Source organism: Chiloscyllium plagiosum, unplaced genomic scaffold, assembly GCF_037043375.1.
Source record: "Chiloscyllium plagiosum isolate Xiang-an unplaced genomic scaffold, Cpla_swu_hap1 HiC_scaffold_9, whole genome shotgun sequence".
NCBI lineage: Eukaryota > Metazoa > Chordata > Chondrichthyes > Orectolobiformes > Hemiscylliidae > Chiloscyllium > Chiloscyllium plagiosum.
In genome coordinates, this window is record NW_028270147.1 from 33,656,388 (window position 1) to 33,679,203 (window position 22,816).

At 42.6% G+C, this 22,816-nt stretch overlaps 1 protein-coding gene across 1 annotated transcript; it reads right to left on the reverse strand.

Moving 5' to 3' along the window:
• Positions 1-2,187: 2,187 nt before the first annotated feature.
• On the reverse strand, positions 2,188-20,386 carry nsun4 (NOP2/Sun RNA methyltransferase 4). The gene is made up of 6 exons (XM_043698987.2): positions 20,233-20,386; positions 19,696-20,138; positions 8,330-8,484; positions 6,976-7,136; positions 3,421-3,545; positions 2,188-2,492 (listed from the first exon to the last, which is right to left on the reverse strand). Exons 1-6 carry the CDS (start codon positions 20,332-20,334, stop codon positions 2,216-2,218), a joined length of 1,263 nt encoding a protein of 420 aa, XP_043554922.1. The 5' UTR covers positions 20,335-20,386; the 3' UTR covers positions 2,188-2,215.
• Positions 20,387-22,816: the final 2,430 nt, after the last annotated feature.

Consider the following 22,816-nt stretch of genomic DNA (forward strand, 5'->3'; position numbering starts at 1 on the left):
GTCTGAAGAGAATGGGTGGAGAAGGTATTTGCTGAGATAAGACATTATCCATTTACAATAAAGAGAACACAAATTTCATTGTGCAACAAGTGGGTTATAATCTTTGGACTTCTCTTTGAGAATATGCAAGACAAAAATTACTTTTGCATTCTCAGGGAATTGAGAATTATCATGATAAGGCAGTAAGTTGGTGGTAGAAGACGAAACACAATCTCACTGAATAGTGGAACAAACTCAATGGATCTAATGGTGCACACTTTCCATGATTTATGTATCCACACAAGCTGAATTGAGACGGCCCAAAGTGATCTTATTTAGACTTTTAGAATTCCCTCCCCACCACTGGTTCAAGTTTATGTTATTTAAACCCAAATTAAGTTACATCCTATAACTCATGTTGAGTACATATGAAAAAAAGTCATATTAATTAAACTTTTCATCTTGTACTCATCAGGACAGAAGCAAGAATGCCTAAGTTCAAAGGGTGTAATACATTACACTGTAGAAGAAAAGGATGTTGATTATTTGGCAAATTAACTATGATTGGTTGAGCCATTGCCACAGTGTAAGAATTAGAGAACTGGTGCTACCCACTCTTTAATAGTTTAAAAAAGCAATTCCTGGGGCTACTGGGGATCCCTGCACAGCACCATCTATTTGGGCAGAGATGATGTCATCTGGTGCTGCATGCAAGAAATTCCTTATATAACTTAAAAGCTCTTCAGCCCTCAAAACTAAGCTTAATGACTTTGTGTCCTTTTTGCATTAAAAAGAGTGCAGCCAATAATTCCTCAGTGAAATCACTATGGCAATGCCTCAACTAGAGTCAATTTGCCAACAATCAGCCATACCTTTTCTTGCGATATTAATTGCTGCTGCTTTTAAAGTTTGGGATGGGAAGTGGGAAGTTAGGGCAGCACGGTAGCTCAGAGGTTAGCACTGCTGCCTCACAGCGCCAGGTACCTGGACTCAATTCCAGTTTTGGGCGACTGTGTGGAGTTTGCACATTCTTATGTCTGCATGGGTTTCGACCAGGTGCTCCAGTTTCCTCCCACAATCCAAAGATGTACAGGTTAGGTAGATTGGCCATGCTGAAGTGCCCCATAGTGTGTAGGCTATGTGGGTTAGTCTTCATAAATGTAAGGTTACAGGGATGACATGGGTGTGATACTCCTTGGAGGGTCAGTAAAAGTTCGATGGGCTGAATTTCAAAACTACCGGGATTCTATGACTCATTCTTGCATCTATCACGAAAAGTGCAAGTCAAACCTTTTGGAAGAAGCAACAGGAGTAAAGAGTACTGGACTAATGGTAAAATTCTTTGCAGTGTCGATGAACAGAGAGATGTCGGTGTCCATATACATAGATCTCTGCAAGTTGCCACCCAGGTTGATCGGGTTGTTAAGGCGGCATACAGTGTGTTAGCTTTTATTAGTAGAGGGATTGAGTTTTAGAACCATGAGGTCATGCCGCAGTTGTACAAAACTGCACTTGGACTACTGCATACAGTTCTGGTTACCTCATTATAGGAAGAATGTGGAAGTTTCGGAAAGGGTTCAGAGATTTACTAGGATGTTGCCTAGAATGGAGGGAAAATCTTATGAGGAAAGGCTGAGGGACTTGAAACTGTTTTCGTTAGAGAAACGTTTCAGAGGTGACTTAATTGAGACATATAAGATAATCAGAGGGTTAGATAGGGTGGACAGTGAGAGCCTTTTTCCTTGGATGGTGATGGTTAGTACAAGGGGACATAGCTTTAAACTGAGGGTTGATAGATATAGGACAGATGCCAGAGGTAGTTTCTTTACTCAGAAAGTAGTAGGGGCGTGGAACGCACGGCCTGCATCAGTAATAGACTCGCCAGATTTAAGTTCATTTAAATGGCCGTTGGATAAACATATGGATGAAAATGGAATAGTGTAGGTGAGATGGGCTTCAGATTGGTTTCACAGGTTGGCACAATATCGAGGGCCTATACTGCACTGTAATGTTCTATGTAGAACTTTTGTTCATCAATTACAAGCCTAAAAGGCAAAAACAACATTCACAGTTAGAAACTACTACAATCAGGCTTCAAGTGTTTTGTTTCTCACCTTTGCCATCACATTCAGCTGAGAGATAATTGGCACCAAGTTTGAAAGTTTTTCATTTTTTATATTAACAAATTAAGGAAAATAAAGCCAGCTATGGGTCTATTATGTTTTAAATCATATTTTTAGTGTATCCTGTCCAGTTTACAAAAATACATTGGTCCATAGTTTGCAGTGAGATGTGGGAGTACGAGTTCCCCAACTCTACAATGGCGATAGAAATGAAATGTGTTTCTGTAAAGGGTCCGGATAGCTGACAGGTCCACCAGACGCAACTCCACATTATGTTCTGTCTCTGCTACCTCAACTGCTCTCTCCACCACATACTCATTTTGTAACTGGGACAGGCTGCACGTTGAATAGACGATTGATCCTCCAGGCTTTGTGGCAAGGATGCCAGAACTGGGCAAAAAAAATAAAGAAAAATCAGTTGGAGATAATTTGATAAAACTTGAGAAGTTCATAGGAAATGCACATTAAATAATAATCAAATAGCAATGTGCCAGAGCTGCAGATTGGCAGAGCAGATTTGTAAAACTACAGTGGCAGAGATCAGCAGAAAGTGCATATAGGTACATAATTCTCAAAAGTGCTAAATTTGAGGAATCGTCTTGGAGCATTAGGGATAACTTGAAAATGGAATCAGGCATTTTACCTGAAAACTGAAAATACAGGAATAATCAAAAGGTTAGACAGTAAGGTGGAGAGAACAGACTTTCAGTGATAGGTTCTTACTCAGAATTGGAAGATATTGCAGATGACCATCTTACGAGGAAACAGAACTGCAAACTGGAGGAAGGAAGGAAACAACTGGACAAAGGAAAAGAAATAACCTGTAAAGCACCTAAGTGGAAAACAGGAACTAATTATATGGCAGGATTGTCATCAGCACAAAAACGGGCATGTTAATTATGAATGGAAGAAATCCTGAGTTGGGAAGGAAGTCTGTGAATTTGTCAAGAGAGAATAAAGAAAAGTGGGCCAGACTATGAGTGGGCATGGAGGGGAACTGTTGAGAGGAAGAAGAAGAATGTTACAGCAATGCCATTAGCAAACATCACTTGATCATCACACAGACACTCTTTCTTCTGGGAGTTACTGAATCATGTACAGGAATACCAGGCGACTTTTTTTTTAAAATCCTTTCTCCAGCTTGTTTGAGATCACTACAGATTGGGGGAATTACTTCTCATCACAGCTATGTTTCATCTGGCCAGAATCATGGAAAGGTGCAACAGATAAAACAACGGCACACACAGGAAAATAAAATTACACAGGTATGGGGTGGCCAAGGAATGGGGGTGCAGAGCAAAATAATAATAATACTCACAGCAATAACTGGGTCTGCAATAAAGGAAGCTTCTGTCGCTCTTTAAGCCGTAGTCGACTAAAGATATTATTGTCTTCCTCAAGTACCGAGTGTCTATCAGTTGTACAGGGTACATCAACTAACACCTGTAAATAGAATAACATTAACAATTTATTGCAGAAAACCTTTCAGAAGAATAGCTAGTGTTCAACATTTCTCAAATTAGATTAGGATGTAAATAAAAATTTATAGTTGCCTTATAATTGAGTCCTTTGCTATTAAACTTAATATGGATGGGGTCGGTACTCAGACTATCACTCAGGTTTCTGTAACCAAACACAGAGCTAAGTGAGATTGGCCCAATGAAAACTTCCTGTCTGATCTCTTTTCCCCTCAAGTGGTTTTCTTTTCATCCCATCATATTAAGTCATGGTCAAGATATGGATTTTTTTTACACAGGGAATTACAAGTTGAAATTGTTTCTATTGTTTTATACAGCAGCCTACATACAAGAGAAAGAATGGTTTGTATTTATCCAGCATCTTTCATGATTTCAAGCCATCACAAAGTACTGAATAGTGGCAACCGATTTACACACATATCCCTACAACGGGATGGGACCATTCGCCACAGCAGATTCGCCGCCAATGATTAGCCACTGCCCTTTGACCACCGAGGACGCTTAGCCACCGCCCATTGGCCACTGAAAATGATTCGCCACCGCAAGTACGTCGTATATTTTGAATACTGGCGGTATATAAAATTGTTGTTATATTGGTTAAGGTAGTGTTTGCGTTGTTTCAGTAACAACTCTACAATAGACGTGGCAATAGCCGAAGGGCACCTTTGTGTCCCCATGATATGTAGTCGGTCTATGAGACAACAATAAACGAAGAAGATCGCACAAATAATTGCGCTGAAGCCGCTCATCGGAGAATTGCTTTTAAACTCGGAGTTCACCACCCAACCATATGGAAATGTATTGGAACGTTAATGAAAGTGCAAAAGGAGCGTAATTTATATATGGCACAGCTGATAGTGGGTTACCCACCACAAATAAAGCTAAAAAAGTATCGAGACGCAGACGATAGAATAAAAAAAAAATTGTTCTTGAATACGGCGAAAGAGATTGTTTGGAATATCTTAGAGGAATAGCGCATGACTATCAAATGAACTGAAATTTCATTGTTTAATATTAATGTGAGATTTTACTGCCATTATAAAGATTTTTAAAATATATTTCCTTTTTCTGGTTAAAGTTTGTAACTCATTTTTAAATATAAACCAATAAAATGATATTTATTTTACTTTTTTTTAATCAATATGTAGTATGTAGTTGTATAAATAAAGGGGACTGAGAAGTATGAAAGAACAGGCGGGAGGGAAACAATCAGTACATATATATATTTCTGGTGGCGAATAGTCTGCTGAGGTCAAACAACCCCAGTGGAGAAACGCTGGTGGAGAGCCGGCAGTGGCTAATCATCGGCGGCGAATCTGCCGTGGTGAATCGTCACCAACTCCCCTACAAACAGCAATGCTACAATAACCAGATAACTCACAGGTTTCTTTGTTACATTGAGGGAAAATGTTGTCAGACCACCAGGGAGATTTGGCCTGCTCTTCAAATTAATGCCATGGGACACTTTACGCCCACCTGAGAAGGCAGTTAAGGCTTACCACTTCAGCTGAAAGAAGCAGCTCCGACTAGTCAATGCCCAACACATTGAGTTTTACTGGGGTGTCAACCTGGATTACAGAAACGTTGAAATTAAGGAAATGGAAGATGGTCATTTGGACCATTCTGTCTGGATTGGCCAAAAAAGTGCTGTCAAGCCTGAACCCACTCTCCACTTTTTGAATCATTGCATTGTACAGAATTCCAAGAGCATGTTCAAATATTTTTAAAAATGCAGAGAGTTTGTGCCTTCATCACCCTTTCAAGTCATGAGTTCCAAATTCTCCTCTAGGTAAAATATTTCGCTTATGACCCCTTTTCCAATCACTTCAAATCCATGGCCACAGATGAATGATTTCTCTGCTGAGGGAATGGATCCTTCTTATCCATATTATTTACTTCCCTCAGGATTATATACACCTCAATGAAATCTCCCCTAAGCCTTTTCATGCTCCTTTAATTCTCTCCATGCTCCTTTAAAGCAGGATCATGTATGTGTTTCTATGTGAGGGTTCCCTGTAATACTGACACAGTGCCAGAGCTCCTAGCCTAACCTCTGAAAGACACTCTTGGTTAGTACTATCATTAAGCAGTGTTGTTACTGGTACATGCCGACAGAAATACTGTATTCATAAGGTAATTAGTAATAAAAATTCAGAAAACTAAGGAATAGCTGGTCTCATGCAAATCTCTGGGATTACTTCAACAGATCCACTAGAATATGGAACCTAAGTTTGAAAACACTGTTGTGAAGATCTAAAGAACCCCAGATATTTTGACAGTAGTCAATTATTTCAATCCAACTATTCCCTTCCATGGAGTACATGCCAAGGTACCTTTTTTTCCTCATTTGTGCATTTTTTTTCCACTTAAGAATGAAACACGTTTACCTTTTGTAAGTTACTCCCTATCAGCCTTTCAATCAGGAGGCCAATAGATGTAGCCAGGCATGCAGCATCTGTGGAAGACACTCAGTGACAGATTAAGTAAGTGGGTAAAAACAATGACTGCAGATGCTGGAAACCAGATTTTGGATTAGTGGTGCTGGAAGAGCACAGCAGTTCAGGCAGCATCCGAGGAGCAGCAAAATCGACGTTTCGGGCAAAAGCCCTTCATCAGGAATAAAACTTTATTCCTGATGAAGGGCTTTTGCCCGAAACATCGATTTTGCTGCTCCTCGGATGCTGCCTGAACTGCTGTGCTCTTCCAGCACCACTAATCCAGAATCTGGTTTCCAGCATCTGCAGTCATTGTTGATTTTAACCCTAGTTGATTTTAACCCTACTGCGAATCCTCTTACAAGGATGCCTGCCTTGAAGAAGTTTTCCTCCTCTCTCTACAAGAATCTCAGGGAGTCCCTCTCCCACTGCAACTCCCAGGTCATTTCCTCTGCCTTGAAGCTCTTCAACCATGTCCTGAAACAAACTCGCTACCACAGCCATATTTGCTTCCTCAGTGCCTGCCTCCATAACCAACTCATCCCACACTGACTCCAGACCATCTTTAAACCAGCAGAGTTCGGACCCGAACAGGACAAACAGTACAGACTACAGATTAAAAAACACCAGAATAAATAAGCAGGCAAGTCTTTCCAGTCTGCACTGCTCAAGTTTAAAAATGATAAATCTCGCCTCTGTACAGTGCATGGCTACAGAATCTTGAAAGACTCACTCAAGTCAAGTTGAGGCACAATGGGATTAAGCCTCTTGATGATCTGGACAAAGTCAAGTAGGCTGGTGTTTGGGATAACCAATGTTTGTTTTAAAAAGACTGCCGGAAGTTCAGTTAAGAAACCTTTCAAAATAACTCAATACTAGTCTATTTTTATTTTGAAAGCAATTGGACTTTTTTTTTTACTTACATAAATCTCACTAACATTCATCACACAATATACTCACCCGGTCAAAAGTGCTCCTCTCTATTTCTCCCCAGTGTCTGCCATCAAATGATGTGATACGTAGCCTGTCCTCTGTACGGAGATTCTTTGGGACATAACTATGAAGAATTTTATGTAGTCTTTTTAATCGAGATATAGATATATCATTGATTGCGAGATGTCCTGTTCCAACAGAAAGAATAAACGCAACATTTATTTTTATTCTTCAGCATTACAGAATAATTCACAATTTGGTAGTAATAAAAAGTGATATAAAATGTTACTAGCATTTTCTCATCTTTGTTTCCCAATGCAATATTTTTCTTTATTAAAAAAGTTCGCATTTATATAACTCCTCTCATTATCTCAGTAAATCTCAGGGGAATACTTTTTAAAGCTTAGTCAAGACTACAGAGGAACCTAGATTATCTGAAGTACACAGGTGGGCAGCATTTTGTTCAGTTAATCGAATGCCGGGTAACATAGTTTAGCCGAGCATCGGGGCCTTGCAACCTTGCTGGATAATCCGATATTCAGATAATCGAATGCCGGATAGTCAAGGTTCCTCTGTATGTTGTTTTAAGTGCTACTGAAATGAGGGAAGGTTGCGACATTAAATGCAACACTTGCCTGGTCTGCAGCATCAGTACGAAATGTTCCCAGGTAATGAACAGTACAATTAAAGGTAAAGATATGTGAACACAACTGAAATTTTAATATCTTACAAACCCAATATTAATAGCTGGTTTCAGTGGAATTTCAAATCATAGGCAGTTTTGTGCAGAGATTTACATTCACTCAAATTAGTATGAAATGATCCAAATCTATACCATGCTAAATCCTTCTGACAGAGAGGAGGTTTTTAATCCCATCAATCTCAGGTGCATTAGACAATGTTCCAAATATAGTCAGATCACATCTTCCTTCTGTACTTAATCTCCTAATGTGGTCAACGCTAGACACCAATGAAAGTAATGACTCATACAGACATTTCCATAAATATCTTCCATTCCCATTCAATACATCTTTTCATTTTACAAAGAAGATTTATTTTGTCTATTTTACTGAAGAGAAACTTACAACTTGCACCCATTAATTTAGAGCCATGTTTGGTGAAAACAGATTTAACTGCTTCATATCCAGAAGTGAGTTTCCATCACCAAATTATGAAGCACATCATATTACATGATGGATCATCGCTCAAATGCCACTGAAGAAGCTGGATGATAACTAGTTTGAAGCAAAAATTAATGCTGACCTTTCCCTTTCCATGAATTCACCCCATTAATGATACTCTATAGTTATTCTGTCTTCAGCATTTACATAGTTGAAATTTTTCCACTCCCAAAGAAGTAAAACAGAAACTGTTTACTCACGACAGCATTCTGTCTGCAATAGTGCAAGAGACTTTCCACCAGGCGCTGCACAGAGGTCAAGGACTGTGTGACCTGGCTGAACATCCAGAGTAAGTACTGGGAGGAGCGATGCAGCATCCATCAGGTAATATTCCAACAATCTTAAACCATCTGGTCTGAAGTTAGGCAAAATAACGTATCAGAGTATATTATGACAATAGCAAAGGTTCTATGGTTTCCAACATCTTTAGCCATAGAATCATACAACACGGAAACAGATCCTTCGGTCCAACTCATCCATGCTGACCAAGTTCCCCAAAGTAAACTAGTTCCACTTGCTTGCATTTGGCCTATAATCCTCCGAACCCTTTCTAGTTCCTGTCCACATGTCTTTTAAATGTGGAAATGGACCTGCATTTTTCTCTGGCAGTTCATTCAAAATGCAAACCACTCTCAGTGTGAAAACATTGCCCCTCAAATCCCTTTGAAATCTTTCTCCTCACCTTAAAAAAATGCCCCTAGCTTTGATCTCCCCACCGTAGAGAAAAGACCTTTGCTATTTAACTTACCTACGCCTCCATGATCTTATAAACCTCTTGGTCAACCTTTTACTGCCTATGCTCCAGTGAAAAAAGTCCCACCTACCCTTATAACTCAAAGCCTCAAGTCACGGCAAAATCCTTGGAAATCTTTTCTGAATTCTCTCCAATTTAATAACATCCTTACTATAGCATGGCAACCAGAACTGTACACAGTACTCCAAAAGTGGCCTCACCAAAGTCCTGCACAATCTCAACATGACATCCCAACTCCATCACTCCATGGTCTGAACAATGAAGGCAAGCATGCTAAATGCCTTCTTAACCACCCTGTCTAGCTGCTTCAAAGAACCATGTACCTGCACTCCTAGATCTCTCTGTTAGACAACACTACTCAGGGCCCTACTATTAACTGTACAAGTCCAAAATGCAATACCTCATATTTATACAAATTAAACTCCATCTACCACTCCTCAGTCCATTGGCCCAATTGACCAAGACCCCTTTGTAATCTTGATACCCTTTGAGAGGAAGAGATTTTCATATCTTCCAAAAATATCTATGCCTTGCTTTTGAAGCAAATAGTTAATTTGAGAAAGAATTGTTTTCCCTCCATAATAGATTGTGTTCATTTACCTATTCATTCTAGATATCCCAGTACACACCGCCATTATGCTCTAGATTTACCAATACAGATTGAGCCGAAATCTGTTCGAGTTTAGAAGAATGAGAACTGATCTTATTGCAACATTTAAAATCCTGAGGGAAGTGTGAATGCTGACAGAACATTGTTCCCTTATGGCAGTGACTGGAATGAAGAAACAGTTTAAAAGAATGGGGTTAACTATTTTATATAGGGGAGACTTTTCTGACAGAGCGTGATGTAGGCAGGATCATTAATTATTTTTAAGGCAGAGGTCAATATGTCCTTAACTAACAAAGGCATCAATAGATATCAAGAGTAGACAGAAAAGTAGAGTTGGAACCACAATCAGATCAGTTGTGATCTTTCTGATTGCTGGAGCAGACTGAAGGGGTTGAATGGCCTCTTCCCCCTCCTAATATGTTGTTAGAGGCAGCACAGTGGCTCAGTGGGTAGCACTGCTGCCTCACAGCACCAGGATCCCAGGTTCGATTCTAGCCTTGGGTGACTGTCTGTGTGGAGTTTTCACATTCTCCCCGTGTCTGCGAGGGTTCGCTCTGGTTTCCTCCCACAGTCCAAAGATGTGCGGGTCAGGTGAATTGGCCATGCTAAATTGCCCATAGTGTTAGGTGTATTAGTCAGAGGGAAATGAGTCTGGGTGGGTTACTCTTCGGAGGGTCAGTATGGACTTGTTGGGTCGAAGGGCCTGTTTCCACCCTGTTCTAATCTAATCTAAAAATGTTCATATTACATTCTTTAAAAAATATTAAAGCAATTTAAACACAAGTCTAAGATGAAGAAGTTAATTGAGTAATTTGTTAAAATGACAGTTTCAACTAATAAAAGGGGACAGCAGTGGATGTTGCTGACATGGACTTTACTAAACCATTTGACAAGGTCCCTCATGTTTGCTGGTCCATAAAATTAAGATACATGGGATCCACAGTCAGTTGGTGAGTTAGATACAAGTTGGCTCAATCACAGAAGACGGGGGGTAGTTGTAGACGGGTATTTTTCTGACTCGAGGTTTGTGACCAGTGGTGTTCTGCAAGGAAAGGGGTTGGAACCTCTATTGTTTGTAGTATATATAAATAATTTGAATGAAAATGTAGGTCTAATTAGTAAGCTTTCAGATGATATGCAATTTGAAGTTGTGGACAGCGAAGATGGTCAAAGGATACAACAGAATTGAGATCAATTGGAAAGTTGGGCAGAGAAATGGGAAATAGAGTTTAATCTGATAAGTGTGAAGTGATGCATCTTGGAAGGTAAAACACAAGAGGAACGTATACAGTAAATGGCAGAAACCCTCGGAGAATTGATACAAATTAGTCAGGAAAGACCTAAAGAGAGAGTTAAGAAGAGCTAGGAGGGGACATGATATGTTGTTGGTGGATAGATTCAAAGAAAACCCTAAAGCTTTCTATAGGTATAGCAGGAATAAACGAATGACTAGAGTTAGATTAGGGCCAATCAAGGACAGTAGTGGGAAGTTGTGCATGAAGTCAGGGGAGTTTGGGGAAGTGCCAAATGACTATTTTTCATCAGCATTCACACGGGAAAAAGATAATGTTGTCAAGGAGAATACTGAGGTGCAGGCTACTAGACTGGATGGGATTGAGGTTCACAAGGAGGAGGTGTTAGCAACTCTGGAAAGTCTGAAAATAGGTAAGCCCCCTGGGCCACGTGGGATTTATCCTAGGATTCTCTGGGAAGCCAGGGGGGAGATTGCCGAGCCTTTGGCTTTGATCTTTATGTTGTCATTGTCTACAGGAATAGTGCCGAAAGACTGGAGGATAGCAAATTAGATTAGAATAGATTACATTACAGTATGGAAACAGGCCCTTCGGCCCAACAAGTCCACACCGACCCGCCGAAGCGCAACCCACCCATACCCCTACATTTACCCCTATACCTAACACTACGGGCAATTTAGCATGGCCAATTCACCTGACCAAATGAGTTACCCTCTATTTAGTAAATTGTGTCTGCGTTCCACCTTCCTAGATTACCACAGTCCTGACAGAATAGCTGAAGATGGCTGAACATCTGTTAAATATGCTGTGGTGAAACGGTTAAAAATTATGTCCCAATACATGTGTGAATCTAACCGGAATGGAGGTGTTGCTTAGTCCCGTGTGAATCTTATTACACACCTCCCCGTGTGAATCTTCTTATCTGTATGTAACCAGAATGGAATGTGTTTTTTAGCCTTGCTCTGCTGTTCACATGAATGTTTATATCTGGAAAAGAGTATATCAGCTGGAAAAGTCTCCAGTTCGGTGAGTCTGCTCCGGGGTTACGTTTAACCGCCGAGCGTGGGTTGTTGGCAACCGCTCTACGAGAACTGACGGCTCCCAGTTCTGGTAACATGTAGAGTGAGTATAAGCCAGACCCGTTGTAAGTATGAGACCTGGTTGTGGCGACGCTGCGGGGAATAAAATGCTCATATTCTAGCAGACTCGCCTCTTGGTCGTTTGTTCTGTGTCAGACTACTCTCCTACGAACCTGACCTTGAGAATTTTTTAAAACATTTGGCGCTGCGAGCAGGGTCAAACGCAATTGAGGAGAGATTTTGATACAGAACAATGTTTTGGAAAAAGACTAAGAAACCAGAAGAACAAACTGTGGAGGTCCCGACCGTCCCGGGATGGCATGGACCGTGGCATGACGTGGCAGTTTGTTTGAGAAATGGTGGGGGGCGACCGGAGGAACCCCAGGGTCGCTGCTGTCCACCCTTGAGAGGATCCCAGTCCTGCCGAAGAACCCCTTGCCTGGGGTACAGCGGAGGATGTGGGCATGTCCAAAAAGCTGAAGCGGAGTTAACAGAATTGAATGGGATTGAACTGAACTGAACTGAGTGGAACTGAACTGAATTGAACTGAAGTGAATCAAATTGAACGGAACAAAATGGAACTGAGCTAAATTGAATTGAAATGGACGGAACTGAATTGAACACAATTGAATTGAACTGAACAGACCTGAACTGAATTGAACTACACTGAATTGACTGAACTGAAATTAACTGAAACGAATTGAACTGAATTAAGCATAATGTAACACATGTATTGGGCCAAGCAGTGGAATGTGGTGAAACGGTTAAAAATTATGTCCCAATACATGTGTGAATCTAACCGGAATGGAGGTGTTGCTTAGTCCCGTGTGAATCTTATTACACACCTCCCCGTGTGAATCTTCTTATCTGTATGTAACCAGAATGGAATGTGTTTTTTAGCCTTGCTCTGCTGTTCACATGAATGTTTATATCTGGAAAAGAGTATATCAGCTGGAAAAGTCTCCAGTTCGGTGAGTCTGCTCCGGGGTTATGTTTAACCGCCGAGCGTGGGTTGTTGGCAACCGCTCTACGAGAACTGACGGCTCCCAGTTCCGGTAACATGTAGAGTGAGTATAAGCCAGACCCGTTGTAAGTATGAGACCTGGTTGTGGCGACGCTGCGGGGAATAAAATGCTCATATTCTAGCAGACTCGCCTCTTGGTCGTTTGTTCTGTGTCAGACTACTCTCCTACGAACCTGACCTTGAGAATTTTTTAAAACATATGCTTACCTGAATATCGGGTCAGAAGGTGCGCATCATTCCTTTCAGCACCATCGCAGTACCGCACATCATTTCCTGCGTCCATTCAGCACTCATAAATTCCTCCCCACCCCCCACTCTTCCCGTTTCTGCCAATCATTATATTCCATTCTTCCAGACAATACCCTCTTGAATTAACCCCGAGCTGGATATGCCCAGCAAGTCTTAAATATTCTCAATGATTTGGCCTTCATGGCATAAAATGGCAATGAGTTCCACAGATTAGCCATGTTTTGGTTAAAGAAATTCAGCCTCATCTCAGTTCTAAACGGTTGTCACTTCACTTTGGGTCCTAGTCTCACCTACTAGTTTCATTTAGATTAGATTAGATTTAGATTTAGATTAGATTACAGTGTGGAAACAGGCCCTTCGGCCCAACAAGTCCACACCGACCCGCCGAAGCGAAACTCACCCATACCCCTACATTTACCCCTTACCTAACACTATGGGCAATTTAGTATGGCCAATTCACCTGACCCTGCACATCTTTGGATGGTGGGAGGAAACCGGAGCACCCGGAGGAAACCCACGCAGACACGGGGAGAACGTGCAAACTCCACACAGTCAGTCGCCTGAGGCGGGAATTGAACCCGGGTCTCTGGCACTGTGAGGCAGCAGTGCTAACCACTGTGCCACCGTGCCGCCCACAAAATGTTATTCCTTTGCTCAAGAAGGGGAGGAGAGACAAACCTGGCAATTATAGACCAGTGAGCTTGACTTCAATTGTGGGTAAAGTGTTGGAAAAGGTTATAAGAGGTAGGAGTTATAATTATCTAGAAAGGAATAAGTTGATAGCACGATGGGACCTAACTTTAAACAGAAGGATGATACATGTAGGACAGATACCAGAGGTAGTTTCTTTACTCAGACAGTAGTAGGGGCATGGAACGCACTGCCTGCAACAGTAGTGGACTCGCCAATTTTAAGGGCATTTAAATGGTCATTGGATAAACATATGGACAAAAATGGAATAGTGTAGGTTAGATGGCCTGCAGATTGGTTTCACAGGTTGACACAACGTCGAGGGTCAAAGGGCCTGTACTGTACTGTAATGGTCTATATAGAGGGATCTTGGAGTGCAAGTTCATAGCTCCCTGAAGTAAATAAGGTGGTAAAGAATGGTATGCTTGCCTTTATTGGTAAAGGCTTGGAGATAGTGAGGACTGCAATGCTGGAAAGTCAGAGTGATAAAATGTGATACTGGAAAAAGCACAGCAGGTCAAGCAGCATTAGAGGAGCAGGAGAGTTGATGTTTTGGACAGGACTCTTCATCAGAATTGGGGTTAGGGTTAGTGAGAGTTATTGGTTAGGACACTGAGCATAAAGGTTGGCAAATTATGTTGCAGCTGTATAAGACTTTACTTAGGCTACATTTGGACTAACGTGTGTGGCTTTGGGTGCCACACTATAGGAAGGATGTGGAGGCTTTGGGAAAGATGCAAAAGAGGTTTACCAGGATGTTGCCTGCTGGGAGTGTATTAGTGAAAAGGAGAGGTTGGACAAACTTGGATTGTTTTGTTAAAATGTAAGAGGGCAAGGGCAACTGGATGGAAATATAAATATTCCGACAGGCATGGATAGGGTGGATAATTGGAGTCTTTGTCCCAATGTGAATTGTTAAATACTAGGGGTCATAGGTTTAAGGTGATGGGGGAAGGTTTAAAGAGATGTGTGAGGGTGGTAGGTATCTGGAATGCACTGCCATGCAAGCTGGTAGAAGCAGATACAATAGCAATGCTTAAGAGACATTTAGACAAACATATGAACAGGCAGGAAATAGAGGGATAAGGACCACGTGCAGGCAGATGTGATCAGTTTAGAATGGCATCATTTTCGGTGCAGATCTGGTGGGCTGAAGAGCCTGTTCCTGTGCTGTGCTGTCCTGTTCTATGTTCTAAAGGGTGTCTTATAAAGACAGTTAAAAATATAGCGGATTAGTTTTAACTAATTAGTTAAGCCTACAGGGTAACAAGTGTGATGTTCATGTGAGGATTAAGAATTCAGTTTCTTCTGCCTGCAACAGACAGGCACGTGTAAGATATCCAAACTCAGCAAAGTAACCAGTAAAATGGCACAACAGATAACTGTTATTCCAGCAGAGGTTCACGAAGCATCTGGATGAGCTGACTAGTTATGGAATATTTGTGGCGAGGAATACTTTTAGTAAAGTCTATGTAAAGGTGGGTCATCCTACTTGCAAAAGATGAATGAAATGGAGAAAATGGTTTGGTTGACAATGCATAGAAATCATAGAGTCATAGAAATATACAGCATGGAAACAGACCTTTCGGTCCAACTCGTCCATGATATCTGACCAGATATCCTAACCTAATCTAGTCCCATTTGCCAGCACTTGGCCGATATCCCTCTAAACTCTTCCTATTCATATACCCATCCAGATGCCTTTTCAATGCTGTAATTGTACCAGCCTTGACCACTTCCTCTGGCAGCTCATTCATACACGCACCACTCGCTGCGTGGAAAATTTGCCCCTTAGGTCCCTTTTATATCTTTCCCCTCTCACCCTAAACCTATGCCTTCTAGATCTGGACTCCCTATCCCAGGGAAAAGACCTTGTCTGTTAATCCTATCCATGCCCCTCATGATTTTGTAAACCCCTATGAGGTCACCCCTCAGCCTCCAACGCTCCAGGGAAAATAGCCCCAGCCTGTTCAGCCTCTCCCTGTAGCTCAAATCCTTCAACCCTGGCAACATCCTTGTAAACCTTTTCTGAACCCTTTCAAGGTTCACAACATCTTTCCGAAAGGAAGGAGACCAGAATTACATGCAATATTCCAAAAGTGGTCTAACCAACATCCTGTACAGCTGCAACATGACCCCCCAACTCCTATACTCAATGTCTTGACCAATAAAGGAATGCATATCAAATGCCTTCTTCACTATCCTATCCACCTGCAACTCTACATTCAAGGAGCTATGCACCTGCACTCTAACGCCTATTGATTCAGCAATACTCCCTAGGACCTTACCATTAAGTTTATAGGTTCTGTTAAGATTTGCTTTTCCAAACTGCAGCACCTTGCATTTAGATAAATTAAACTCCATCTGCCACTCCCCAGCCCATTGGCCCATCTGATCAAGATCCCATTGTAATCTGAGGTAACCTTCATCACTGTGCACTACACCGCCAATTTTGGTGTCATCTGCAAACTTACTAACTATACTTCCTATGTTCACATCCAAATCCTTTATATAAATGACAAAACATAGTGGACCCAGCACCAATCCTGTGGCACAACATTGGTCAAAGGCCTCCAGTCTGAAAAGCAACCGTCCATCACCAGCCTTCAGTCTTCTACCTTTGAGCCAGCTCTGTATCCAAATGGCCAGTTTTCCCTGTATTCTGTGAGATCTAACCTTGCTAACCAATCTCCGATGGGGAACCTTGTCGAACGCCTTACTGAAGTCCATATAGATCACATCTACCTCTCTGTCTTCATCAATCCTCTTTGTTACTTTCTCAAAAAACTCAATCAAGTTTGTAAGATATGACCTCCCATGCACATGTTGTCTATCCCTAATCAGTCCTTGCCTTTCCCATATACATGTAAATTCTGTCCCTCAGGATTCCCTCCAACAACTTGCCCACCACTGATGTCAGGCTCACCAGTCAATAGTTCCTTGGTTTGTCCTTACCACCTTTCTTAAATAGTGGCACCCCATTAGCCAACTTCCAGTCTTCCGGCACCTCACCTGTGACTATCAATGATACAAATATCTCATCAAGGGTCCAGCAATCACTTCCCTAGCTTCCCACGGAGTTCTAGGGTACACTTGATCAGGTCCTGGGGATTTATCCACCATTATGCGTTTCAAGACATCCAGCATCTCCTTCTTTGTAATATGGATATTTTTCAAGATGTCACAATCGATTTCCCTACATTCTATATCTTCCATGCCGTTCTCCACAGTGAACACTGATGCAAAATATTTGTTTAGTATCTCCCCTATCTCCTGTGGCTCCATATAGGCTGTCTTGCTGATCTTTGAGGGGGCTTATTCTCTCCCTAGTTACCCTTTTATCCTTAATGTTTTATAAAAACTCTTTAAATTCTCCTTAGCTATGTTTGCCAAAGCTATCACGCATTCCCTTTTTGCCCTCCTGATTCTCTCTTAAGTATTCTCCTACTGCCTTTATACTCTTCTGAGGATTCACTCGATTTCCCCTATCTCTGTTGTTGTGGTTAACCACAAAAACGAGCACCCGAGCTACAAATCTTCACACAAACTTTGAACTCCCCTATCTATACTTGTCACATGCTTCCTTCTTTTTCTTAACCAAAACCTCAACTTCTCTAGTCATCCAGCATTGCCTACACCCACCATCCTTTCTTTACAACCTAACAGAAATATACTGTCTCTGGATTCTTGTTATCTCATTTTTGAAGGCTTCCCATTTTCCCGACGCCCCTCTACCTGCGATCACCTGCCCCAATCTGCTTTTAAAAGATCGTGCCTAATACTTAGGTTTTAGAGGGCATAGATAAAAACAATGACTGCAGATGCTGGAAACCAGGTTCTGGATTAGTGGTGTTGGAAGAGCACAGCAGTTCAGGCAGCATCCAAGGAGCAGTAACATCGACGTTTTGGGCAAAAGCCCTTCATCAGCAATACAGGCAGAGAGCCTGAAGGGTGGAGAGATAAGTGAGAGGAGAGTGGGGGTGGGGAGAAAGTAGCATAGGGTACAATAGGTGAGTGGGGGAGGGGATGAAGGAGATAGGTCGGGGGGTGGGGGGAGGGTGGAGTGGATAGGTGGAAAAGAAGATAGGCAGGACAAGTCAAGGGGACAGTGCTGAGCTGGAAGTTTGGAACTAGGGTGAGGTGGGGGAAGAGGAAATGAGGAAACTGTTGAAGTCCACATTGATGCCCTGGGGTTGAAGTGTTCCGAGGTAGAAGATGAGGCGTTCTTCCTCCAGGCGTCTGGTGGTGAGGGAACGGCGGTGAAGGAGACCCAGGACCTCCATGACCTCGGCAGAGTGGGAGGGGGAGTTGAAATGTTGGGCCATAGGGCGGTGTGGTTGATTGGTGCGGGTATCCCGGAGATGTTCCCTAAAGCGCTCTGCTAAGAGGCATCCAGTCTCCCCAATGTAGAGGAGACCGCATCGGGAGCAATGGATACAATAAATGATATTGATGGATGTGCAGGTAAAACTTTGATGGATGTGGAAGGCTCCTTTAGGGCCTTGGATGGAGGTGAGGGAGGAGGTGTGGGCACATGTTTTGCAATTCCTGCGGTGGCAGGGGAAGATGCCAGGATGGGAGGGTGGGTTGTAGGGGGGGTGTGGACCTGACCAGGTAGTCACAGAGGGAACGGTCTTTGCGGAAGGCGGAAAGGGTTGGGGAGGGAAATATATCCCTGGTGGTGGGGTTTGTTTGGAGGTGGCGGAAATGTCGGCGGATGATTTGGTTTATGCAAAGGTTGGTAGGGTGGAAGGTGAGCACCGGGGCGTTCTATCCTTGTTACGGTTGGAGGGGTGGGGTCTGAGGGTGGAGGTGCGGGATGTGGACGGGATTCGTTGGAGGGCATCTTTAACCACGTGGGAAGGGAGAGCATAGGTTTAAGGTGAGAGGAGAAAGATATAAAAGAGACTTAAGGGGCAACTTTTTCACGCAGAGGGTGGTATATATATGGAATGAGCTGCCAGAGTGGAGGCTGGTACAATTGCAACATTGAAGAGGCATTTGGATGGGTATATGAATGGGGGAGGGAGGGGGGGGAGGTTGGAGGGATATGGGTCTAGATTCGGTTGGGATATCTGGTCGGCACGGACGGGTTGGACCGAAGGGTCTGTTTCCATGCTGTACATCTCTATGACGCAATGACCTTCCTCAAAATTAGCCTTCCTCCAACTTAGAACTTCAACTTTTAGGTCCAGTCGTTCCTTTTCCATCATTATTTTACAACTAATAGAATTCTGGTCACTGGCCCCAAAGTGCTCCCCCACTGACACCTCAGTCACCTGCCCTGCCTTATTTCCCAAAAGTAGGTCAAGTTTTGCACCTAAGAGTCATAAAGATGTACAGCATTGAAACAGACCCTTCAGTCCACTCGTCCATGCCGACCAAATATCCCACAAACCAACCTAGTCCCACCTGCCAGCACCCGATCCATATCCCTTCAAACCCTTCCTGTTCATATACCCATCCAGACGCCTTCTCTACTAGATACATCCAATGATAAAAAATTATGGATCTTGACTTTCCCACAGGTCAAAAAAGGTGGTTTGTGTGAAAACATTTTAGAATTAGAGTGATAGACTAGCTGGTAGGTTTTCTCCTAGCTAACAGGATATAAATGAAAGGAAAAAAAAACTAAAAATGTTGTTTCACAGAGGCACAAACAGCATCTGAAAAGTGGAATAGGATTCTTGAATCACAACCTATCAATTTCACATTGTAATCGACTATTATAAGATGGCCAAAAGATGGCTTGATACTTTTCCCTATTTCCTACTGTATTGGGAGTTAGCGACCCTAAACTTGCGATGGTCGCATAATAAAATTGAAATCTATACTCCACCTGATCGAAAAATGTGACTATCAACTGATCAAACTTCGAAGCAGTATGAGGCTCACACCACAAACTACCTTGCAGGCTTAAAACGTGTGGTGTCTCCCCTCGGAAATGTGAAACACTTGAGGTTTGGGCTGATGGGTATGGGCTGCTTCATATCCGGGGTGGATGGTGATTGTTCAGCCGTACATTCATCGCTGAACTCCGAGGGCTCTGGATCAGAAGGCCCAGGAGCTGGCGAATCCTGGATTGCCCTCGGTTGAGAGTCTGTGTGTGGTGTCCACTCCGGCCACTGACTCCGAGCCTCGTACACGAAGTCTCTGGCCTGCACCCGCTCCTCAAACTCCTGGATCACTTTCTCCACGTCCCCGAAGCCGTTAAGAAGTGCAGCATATTTCTGCTCGCAGAGTAGAGCGAGGCGGATGGAGGGCCACAGGTCACCAAATTGCAGGCTGTAGTTCATGTCCATGTTCTTCAAAGCCAGCTGTGTGCTGGGGACCCTGGGCAGGGAGGAAGCCTGGGGACCGACAGCACAGAATCATTACTGGAGGTGGTTTCGAGCCCAACCCCCGCCCGTCATACTCCGCGCAAACGTTTCTAATACCACTCACCCATTTCTTCTTGTAAATATTCCGCCGCTCCAGTCTCTGCCATTCCCTCAGTTTCCCGATTAAAAATTCCAGTCGGCAACTCGATCGGCTCAGCGCCGCCATCTTGTCGCTTCACTCCGGTCCGACCAGAAACTCGGACCGTGCCACAAACGTTCCGCCTCTTCCATTTGGTAGATGGTGGTGAAGTCGTATTGTCACTCATCTGGGGATCTAGGATCCCAAACTAATGTGTAGTAAATAAAGTTCAGAATCCTTCAGAGTGCAAAGACATTCTACAGTCCTTCCCCAGTCCGGCCTACGTGTTCAATTGTTTTTTTTTCATAAATAAAGCAAAATACCAGAGAATGAAAACAGAAATTGCTGGAAAAGCTCAGCAGGTCTGACAGCATCTGTGAAAAGAAACCTGAGTTAACGTTTCGGGTCAAGTAACCCTTCTTCAGAACTGATGGTAGCAAGGAAAATAAACTGACATTTTCCTAGCGACCATCAGTTCTGAGGAAGGGTCACTTGATCCGAAAAGTTAACTCAGATTTCTCTCCACAGATGATGCCAAACCTGCTGAGCTTTTCCAGCAATTTCTGTTTTTGTTTTTGATTTAGAGCATCCGCAGTTCTTTCAGTTTTTATTCAAAATGCTGCGGGTGCTGGAAACTCAAAATAAAAAGAATGTGCTGGAGAAACGCAGCAAGTCTGGCAGTATCTGTGGAGAGAGGAACAGAATTAATATTTCAAGTCAGAGTGATTTGGAGATGCCGGTGTTGGACTGGGGTGTACAAAGTTACAAATCACACAACACCAGGTTACAGTCCAACAGGTTTAATTGGAAGCACTAGCTTTCTGAGCGCTGCTCCTTCATCTTGTAACTCAAGTCAGAGTGACGTCTTCAGGACTGACATAGCTCAAGAATAATTATTGGGAAATAATTCCTGCACTTGCCATTGATGCAAAACTTTAAACTAACATTTCAACCAACTATCTGCTGGTTCTGCCTGTCCTGCTGGTATGTTAGAGCATTTCCCAGTGTTTTTTTTCAAATATCCAGCATCCATCCTGCCTTCTTTTGCTGGTCTTATTATAAACTTTAAGAATTATTGTAATAACAAGTGCAGTTAGAAATATGAAAAATTGAGGCATGTGATGAACAGCAAGTCAGTCACCATTTCTGGAAAGGAAAAGCAAACATGTGGACCACCTTCTCCATGTACACCAACACCCAGCTCTTTGTAACATGTCTCACAACCTTCCTTTGTATTGCTCCTTCTACATTATCCTTTTGTGGGATATAGGTAAATTAATGTTACTTCTGCAGTTCTGCATTTCTGCAATTATAATTTCTGATACAAAGTAAATGAACTCACATCAGTGTGTGGTTGTTTCGGCTGGGAGCTGAGTCAACAAGAATGGAAACTATGTGGAGGAAATATATAATTGTTTTTGTATTAACTAAAATTGTATGCCAGCATGAAACGTGATTGCAAAACAATGGTAGATATTATGGGCAAATAGATAAGATGTTGTGAGGGGATGAAGTTAGGCCAGATACGCCTGTAAAAATAGTAGTATGAACATCTGTTTCCCACTTTTACAGAGACACAGGAACAAACCCTAATTAAAGAGGTCATAGGGATCAGAGTGGCTTTGGGAGAAGCCCAGATGGAAAGAGTAGATACTGATGAAGAAAGAATATGCCTAACAATGACCTGCAGTGGGATGAGGTCAAACGGCCTTGTGAGGCCAGAAATAAGCATTTTGTCACAGACAAGGCCGGATAAGACAAGAGATAAGCAGGAGTGGTGGGAACAGTCTTAGGGAAGTGGAGGATGTAAACAGGGGGGAGAAACAATGAAATAAGAAAAAAAAATGTAAGAACCAAATTATATAAATATCGAGAGTTTGTTGAATTTGGTGTGTATGTCCTCTGCCTTGCTTGGACATCACACCCATTTGCAAGTGTAAAAATAAAGGACACTACTGATTCAGATTTTGTCTCGGACTGCAATTATTGAAGTGTGTGAGCTTTGTTTCTCACAATTGGGGGCTGTCCAGGATTTTTTTCCATCACCGGGGGGAGTGGCTGGCCTTAGACACTGGGAAGACGCGTCCCGTTCCCCATTGAGGAGCGGTCTCGTGTCCTGGTTTGGTCCGCTTGGGCGACCGGTACCGATCCCACAAGAGAGATATCTGAATCAGACAGTGATAGGAGCTCGATAGAACATACGGCAACAAGGGGCCAGGCAACTCTGTGCACAGACCTGACTTTTAAGTATTGCCTTGGTGGCCAGGAAAAGGGGTATTTACTCGCTGAGGGACTAGCGAGGGCCCCGGGAAATGGGGGGTAGACAGAGTAGCTGTCACGGAGTAAAGGAAGAAGAAAAAGTCCCTGGTAACATTCCTCCTGAAAGTCCGTTGGGGAGGATGTTGCGGGAATGGACAAGTAATACTTGTACAAGGGCAAAAGATAAAAAGAAAATGATTAAATATTGTTGTTTAGTATGGACCAAAGACCCAATCCTTCGTCCGGCTGTCTTCTGGCCAAAGTATGGTTCGGACGAGGATTGGGTCTGTCAGTATTTAGATTTGTATGT